The sequence below is a fragment of the Lactuca virosa genome, chromosome 1 (genome assembly GCF_052849685.1).
Source record: "Lactuca virosa cultivar CGN04683 chromosome 1, Lactuca_virosa_CGN04683_v6, whole genome shotgun sequence".
Lineage (NCBI taxonomy): Eukaryota > Viridiplantae > Streptophyta > Magnoliopsida > Asterales > Asteraceae > Lactuca > Lactuca virosa.
Genome location: NC_136426.1, coordinates 221,835,282 through 221,843,485, shown reverse-complemented (window position 1 = coordinate 221,843,485; position 8,204 = coordinate 221,835,282). Strand labels below are relative to the sequence as shown.

The 8,204-nt window shown below is 32.1% G+C and overlaps 1 protein-coding gene across 1 annotated transcript; it reads right to left on the bottom strand.

Moving 5' to 3' along the window:
• Positions 1-1,279: 1,279 nt before the first annotated feature.
• LOC145164946 (40S ribosomal protein S27) lies at positions 1,280-7,752 on the bottom strand. The gene is made up of 4 exons (XM_079083597.1): positions 7,432-7,752; positions 5,650-5,981; positions 3,613-4,251; positions 1,280-2,481 (listed from the first exon to the last, which is right to left on the bottom strand). The coding sequence occupies exons 1-4, from the start codon at positions 7,691-7,693 to the stop codon at positions 1,402-1,404; spliced, it is 2,313 nt and encodes a 770-aa protein (XP_078939723.1). The 5' UTR covers positions 7,694-7,752; the 3' UTR covers positions 1,280-1,401.
• Between the last annotated feature and the right edge of the window lie 452 nt (positions 7,753-8,204).

The window sequence follows — 8,204 nt, the reverse complement described above, 5'->3', positions numbered from 1 at the left end:
AATGAAGATTTTGATATGTAATTTAATAGTTGAAATACAACATTGGATTACCAGGAATGTAAACTCAATATTGATTTGGAATAGACTTTTCAATAATAGTATTCATCAAATCTGAAAAAGTTAGAATATTACGTTGTTTATTTGCAACACTTTACACTGATTCTGCTATCAATTTTCTTGTGCAACTTATATTTAGTCTAACAAATTTTAATTTTTCATCGTGTAACTTATTTCTATTTACTAAGTGTCTTATAATTTATTAATTGTACATGTAACCCCTATATTATCTACAGAATGACATCCATTAGTATTTAAAAATAAATATGGTCCATTTTTTAAAAATATTATGGTTTTTTTGTATAATTTACTGAAAATAATTGATTAATAATTATGAGTTTTTACTATAAAAATTTATTTATTTTTGTAACTGTGGTTCCCACGGGCTATAACCTAGTGTGTGTGTGTGTGTGTGTATATATATATATATATATATATATATATATATATATATATATATATAACTTACCTATTTTTAGACAAAGTCAGTAAGAAACTACGGGCTTTTCAGGCTGTTGTTTTACTTTTACATCCTCACACTAATCCAACATCAAATCTATCTCTTCTGATAAATGAAACCTAAAAATGACACGTGTCAGTTTTTTTAGAATGTTTCTTTGACACATGGCATTTTTCTATGATTTTTATTATTTCCTTTTTTTGGTAACAAATCAAATTCAATTTAAATTTTGAAAATATAAAATCATATCCTAATAACATTATTATGTTTATTTTGCATAACAAATTAATTCATAATTACTTACAATCAATAATATCTTGATTTTTTTTTGCATTTACTATTTTTTTATCTATATAAAATTTTAAATATACTGAACGTGGTTTCTACGGGTTATAACCTAGTGTGATATATAAGTGTATAACACCAAAATATAGAGTTTGAGTTTCATTAAAGCGAATTAGTTTCCAAATTTGAGCTTATTAATTTTTAGTTCATTAATTGTATAATAATAGTCTATAATTAATATTGTTAATTTTGATTCTTATTAAAAATTAAATTGATATTAACTCGTTTTTGTATATTTAATTTAATTTTTATGTTTCAAACTTATTTAAAGATATAGTACTTTTTTTAACATATTAAAACACCACTTACTTCAAGTTTGAAAAAAAAAAAGTAATAAAAATAAGTGGTCTTTTAACATCTATAACAATATCAAAATAGAATAATATACCTAAAATATTCATTTTTTTCAAGTCCTAATTTTACAAATTTGCCATCACTTCTTTAAAGATTCAGACAGTTTTATCGCACAAATTATATTAAATATAAGAGTTATTATATATATATACAATGCAAAACATTACTCACCCAAAAAAAAAACATCAAATGAGACTATCGAAAGATGCTTCCACATGAACATTCGGAAGATCTTGTAGCACACCTTCCGCCACGTCATCACCATCTAAATCCAGCAATAAACTGTTTCCATTTCCAGTTGTTTCCTCTATCAATAAGCCTTCATCAATCATAGCAGGATTCTCATCAGTGTAAGACAAAAAGTCTTCAAGATGGGATTTGAGATTCCCATTCTCCATTGAAGCAAACTTCACCTCAAGAACACAAGTCTCAAAATCACATTCAAACCCATCTTTAACATCTGGAGACCCATCCGGGAAATGTTTCAGAATTTCGTTTTTGTCAAAAGTCAAAATGTTGTTGACCGCTTCAATGGAGTTTTGCTTTTTGTCAAAAGTCAAAATGTTGACCGATTCAGACTCATCTTTAACATCTGGACACTGATCATCATTTTTGTCAAAAGTCAAAATGTTGTTGACCGCTTCAATGGAGTTTTGCTTTTTGTCAAAAGTCAAAATGTTGACCGATTCAGACTCATCTTTAACATCTGGAGACTGATCATCGATTTTGTCAAAAGTCAAAATGTTGTCTGCTTCAATGGAGTCTTGGTGAACATTAGTTTTATTAGAGGGGATCTCTGTGGATACATCAGGAGGAATTGAAGTCGAACACTGTTCTTGTGGAGATTCGAGGGGTAAAACTGGAAATTCATCATTGGGTTTTGTAAAAGATGAGAATCCAGCTAGAGCTGCAGCCAAAGCATCATCAATGGAAACAGATTTCTTTGGTTTTTCAAAATCATTATTCAGTTGCTGTTTTTCTTCAGAATCTTGAGACTCCACAATAAGATCCAAGTTTTGTGATTCAGAGTGAGCATGAAGTTGGTTGGTATTTTCTAATTTTGGTTCAGATGTTGGGGAAGAGGGTAAAACTGGAATTTGGGGATTTTTGGTGAGTGATTGGAGTTGCTGTTCTACATGGTGGAGTCTTGCTTCAATGTGGTTTATGGGGTTCAACATGTTCTCTTCAAACCTCAATAACATATCTTCAATTCTACTCACTCTTGACACAAGTTGTTCCATTAAACTGGTGTTTGGTTCATGGATCTGTCAAAAGGAGTTAGAATCTTAAAGATATAGCAATGTACTTTAATTAATTTATTATAATTTATAGCATCCTGCTTTCATTTCTTTCTATTACAGAATTCAAGCTAAATCGTTCAACTTTGAAAAATATACACAATTCTAGCAGTAAAAAGAGTTTTGGATTTTGATGACATTGCTAATAATTGGGTAGATTCTTCAACTTAAATGTTGTAATACAAAGAAATAAAGTAAGATGTTATAATAAACAAATGGGTTAATCTCATAAAAGACCTTATATTTTGTGTTTTTTTTACGGATTAAGCCTCAACTTTATTTTTTTTCATGAAAAAGACCTTGCATTTTTTCATTTTTCCCGATCTGGCTCTTTTAGTCATTTTTCTCTAAAAAATTTGGTAAAATGTGAGGGTTTTTTCAGTAAAAACTAAAAAAGTTGAGGATTTATTTGGAAACATTTAGAAGGTTGAGGGGTTTTTTTCGGAAAAAATGGTTAATCTCAAAAAAGAACTTATATTTTGTGTTTTTTTCCGGATTAAACCTCAAATTTATTTTTTGCCTTAAAAAGACCTTGTAGTTTTTTCATTTTTTCCAATCCAGCCCTTTTAGTCATTTGTTTTCCAAAAAAAATGTAAAATGTGAGGGTTTTTTCGAGAATAACTAAAAAGGTTGACGGTTTATTTGGAAGCAATTAGAAGGTTGAAGGTTTTTTCGGAAAAAAAATACAAAGTTGAGGGCTTTTTCGGAAAAATGAAAAAATACAAGGTCTTTTTCAGGCAAAAAATAAATTTGATATTTACTCCGGAAAAAGCACAAAATATAAGGGTTTTTTTTATATTAACCCTTTAATAAGACAAAGTTGAGGGTTTTTCGGAAAAAATTAAAAAACATAAGGTCTTTTTCATGAAAAAAAAAATAATGAGATTTAATCCAGAGAAAAACACAAAATATAGGTTTTTTATGAGATTAACCCTAAACAAATCAGTGAAAGTACTGTGTTTTTCTTGCATTTAACCATTATATAAAATGAGGGTATTTTCGGCTTTCAATAAAAAATGAATCCATCAAACATGGAATTCAAAAGATTCCAATGTAACTGACTTCCATCGGAATCCGCAGTCATCTGAAAATACATACCTTGTCTTTATCTGAATTCGAAGCAGGAACTTGGCACCGAGTCAACTCATCAGTTCCTCCCGTCTCAGAATCTTGAATTCCAATTCCATCGGAATCCGCCACCGAAAAACCCCGTGAACTTTGGTTATGGCAGTGAGTCAACTCAGCAGTAGAAGGTGGCAGTTGGCACCGAGTCAACTCATCAGTTCCTCCCGACTCGGAATTTCGAATTACAATTCCATCGGAATCCGCCACCGGAAAACCCCCTGAACTTTCGGTTCGGTTATGGCACCGAGTCAACTCAGCAGTAGAAGGTGGCAGTTGGCAGCGAGTCAACTCAGTAGTTGGTCGTGACTCGGTGTTGATTGGTTTTTCAACAGATTTGGAAGTGGAATGTTGAGTGGTTGACTGGATGGATCTAGATTTTGATAATCCTAAAAGTGTGGGAACAAGCAGAGTCATAAGTGAAGTTCCAGATGAAGGTGGTTCTGGATTATTAAGAAGATTCTGGTTCTGGGAATCGTCTGAATCGATACAGTCAGCAAACACGTAGACTTCATCAACATGTACAAAACCTTTACTTTGAAGCGATAGTAAACGAAGTGTCAGTGATTTACAAGGCTCTGAATCGTTCATTTCTGCTGTAGCTTCATAGTAATTCTGTAACATACAAATAAATAAAACCAATATTAAATAGGTTAAATACAAGAAATAGCAACTTCTATTTATTTGTTTATGACTTTATCATAAGTCAATAAGTCATAACATCCTACGTTCATTTCTTCTAATTACCTACAGCATTGTGCTTTGAAAAATGTACCCAGTTTATAGCAATATCATCTAAATACAAAGCAATTTTTGTTGTATAATGTCTGAATAAGAAAAAAAAGTGAAAGTACAATGGTATATAATTTGGTAATTTTTTAAAAAAAATTCAATGCCTTAATAGGAACAAATTGAGAGTCCAATGCTATAACTAGGTAATTTATTTCAAATTACAATCATCACATGCTTTATTATAAAAAAAGGTTAAATGCAAAAATGGCAATGTACTTTCATTTGTTTGTGTATTATGGCATCCTACTTTTGTTATTTCTGGGGTTAATCTCATAAAAGACCTTATATTTTTTGTTTTTTCCGGATTAAACCTCAACTTTATTTTTTGCCTAAGAAAAACCCTTGTACTTTTTCATTTTTGCCAAAAAAACCCTCAACTTTGTCTTTTTTTTTCGAGTAAATTACACGAATGGTCCCTATGGTTTTTTGGGTAATTTGCGAGCTTGGTCCCTAACTTATTTTTTTAGCTCGGAAGGTCCCTATTATTTGTTTTTGTTACGCATTTGGTCCCTACTGTTTGTTTTTGTGACGCACTTGGTCCCTGTCTTACCTAAAAAGACTATTATTTAAATAAGAAAAAGTTGCGGGATAGGTAAGGTAAGGTAAGGTGAGGGGGGTGGGGTGAGGTGGGGTTGGGGGTGTGTTTCTTTAAATAAATTAAAAAATCAATGGCAAAATAGATTTTTTAGGTAAGACAGGGACCAAACGCGTAACAAAAACGCGTAACAAAAACAAACAGTAGGGATCTTCCAAGTTAGAAAAATAAGTTAGGGACCAAACGCATAAATTACCCTAAACCATAGGGACCATTCGTGTAATTTACTCTTCTTTTCCAAAAAAAAACCCTCAACCTTCTAACTACTTCCAAATAAACCCTCAACATTTTTAGTTTTTCTCGAAAAAAACCTCACATTTTACAATTTTTTTTGGAAAATAATGACTAAAAGGGTCAAATCAAAAAAAATGAAACAATACAAGGTCTTTTTAAGGCAAAAAATAAATTTGAGGTTTAATCCGCAAAAAACACAAAATATAATAAGGTCTTTTATGAGATTAACCCTTATTTCTATTACAATAATGTACTTCTAAGTTCCAACTTTCTCCTTTTTATAGCAGTGATATTTGCTTTTTATAAAAGATATGAAAGTAGGATGCTAAAATATATAAATAAACAAAAGTACATTGCTATTTCTTGATTGAGATCACTTCAAATTGTAGTACCTGATAATTTCTGATGGCATTTGAAGTCTGATTTGCCAAATATGTATTTCCTTCATCAACTCGAGCAACAGGGAGTTTAATCTCCACCCAATCATCTTCATTGGTGCCAATATTATTTTCACCTGACACCCTTCCCTTTGGTAATATTTCATTTAGACCCTCCAAGTTTGCAGAAATTGCATTTTTGACATCAGTTACAGAAGCAGCATTACAACGAACAGTGCAGAGATACTCATTTTCACTATGAAGATCAGGTGCATAATATATTTCATAAACACGAGCTGTACTTCTGACATACACCTGACGAATCTCGTGCTTTTGAGTGAAATTCACTGCAAGAAAGTTGAAGGGTATCTTGTAAAATGTAAGAAATAGCAATGTACTTTCATTGATTCATTTCTTTTTTATTAAAGTGTTGTACTTTGAAAACTTTATCTATTTATAGCAATGCCACCAAAATAGAAAGCAATTGCTGCTGCTATAAATGGATAAATTTATGAAAGTATAATGTCCTAATGAGAAAAAATTAAAAGTACCATGCTATTTTCATTTTTCATGTATGTTTTTCAAAGTACAATGCCTTAACAATAGGGATGATTCATACAAAAAAAAATGAATATAAAAAAAAAATCTCAAAAGTCTAATGTGAACGAATTGAAATCTGTCACATGCTTGATTGAACATTTATGTTTGGTTTTTAAATCAGTCAAAGATTTGTATATTTGTGTTTAGAACTCTATTTCATATCTATATTGTGATGTTAAGCCCTCATTTTGTACAAGATACAACCTAAAATGGGAAACAAGTTAACCAGATAAAAGAAACACTAAGAATTCATGTAACCCTATTCTATATGCATCATATCTTTCAAGTTATAATAAGATGCAACTTCCCTTTGCTTTGTAAAAGTTATAGTAAAAATGAAATTGAAAATGGCAACCTAGCCAAATGAAGGATGTGCATATAAGTTTATGTGTAAGCTATGCACATTGAACTTGTTAAACCACATGCTTTAAATAATCCACTTATAGGTAATTAGATCACAAGAAATTTGGAGATTAGCAAAGAAATAGAGATACCCTAAATGTTGAGATTGACGCAGGTAATAACACAATTTGAAGACATTTTTTTGGCAATCTAGGACACCTTCAGGTGAGGAACATTATTACATTCATATTTTAATATTATAGATCTCAAGATAGTAGTTAAAACATAAATACAGTACATGGCATCACATCATGAATCTTTGTACTAGGGTTTAATTAAACTTGTTATGAATAAATTACAGCCTATAAGTTTGCAAAGGTTCAAAGGAATGTTATAAAAGCATAAAGTATAACTAAAGAGAGTTGTCTGGTGAGCTATGGAGAGGAGTCCAATGGCAGGGAGTTACATCTGGTGAACTCTAAGCCATTTTGTGCACACAAGAATTCTATTTTACAGGTAATTCAGGCTAAAAACACAAGCTGATTCATGTTGAAACATGATGAATTGACTCCAGTACTGAATAATTTTCATATGTCCAAGGACACAATTTCAGAGGCTGCCTATACATACATGTAGTATTTGGCTTATAAGTCATTATCACTAGAACTATAAAGTACTTACAGCCATGTAATCTAGTTTTAACAAAGATGATTAAAAACTGAAATGGAAATATATATGTAATTCCTCATATACAAAAACATACATAGGTTCCAATAACACACATCTGAATACCAAAAAACAGATCAATCGACTTACAAATAGAAGGAGCAGATAATAATCAAATCGAAAACTCACGTTTGATCTCGCAAGGTTCAAAATCAGAGGTAGAAGGTGGTACGAGAAGGAGTGGCGGTTTTGGACCCGTGGATTCCGAGTCGATCGGGAAATCAAAAGACTCGAACGTGACGGCGGAGTCGAGAGAACCGCGTGTGACAGTCCAGTTCGTCTCGCAGCTCCATGGAGTCGTAGTACTAGTAGAAGTAGTCGTAGAACTACCGTCGGCGATGGCAGTGGTGTTGATCTGGGGATGTTGTAGTGGTGGTGGAGAACTTGTCATCTTTTGGTCACTCCCGTCGAGTCCAGCGTCCAGGAGATTATAATGTGTTGGAAAAATGCAAAAATGGTTCTTTGTACTTTGCATTTTGTTAAAAAGTCCAAAAATAGTTTTTACTTCTAAAATGGTCTTTAGGCCAACCGATATCCCTGCTAGGGTGTGCGCGGTGCGGTTTGGTGCGGTTTAGAACCAAAACCGCAAACCGCACCGCATATGCGGTTTGAGTTATTTAGAAACCACAAACCGCACTGCGAACGTTCAAAACCGCATTATGCGGTGCGGTTGGTGCGGACGGTTTATGCGGTTTACATGCGGTTTTGCGGTTTGAGTAATTATTTACTTTAAATTTAATGATAATATTATCATTGTCATCACTAACGGCTCACTAAGTGGTCATTAAGAAATTTGGTGGTCAAATAATTGTGGTCATTAACTACTTATGAATATACATAAGTTAAGAAAACATAGCGACGATAGGATAATGGTCACTGAATCTTAGTTGAAAATGAATTTG

Coding starts and splice junctions, on each gene's coding strand:
- LOC145164946 (XM_079083597.1), bottom strand. CDS start 7,693: ATGACAAGTTCTCCACCACCACTACAACATCCCCAGATCAACACCACT. Junction 5,982..7,431: donor TGAACCTTGCGAGATCAAAC/GTGAGTTTTCGA, acceptor ACTTTCTTGCAG/TGAATTTCACTCAAAAGCAC. Junction 4,252..5,649: donor ATGCCATCAGAAATTATCAG/GTACTACAATTT, acceptor TGTATGTTACAG/AATTACTATGAAGCTACAGC.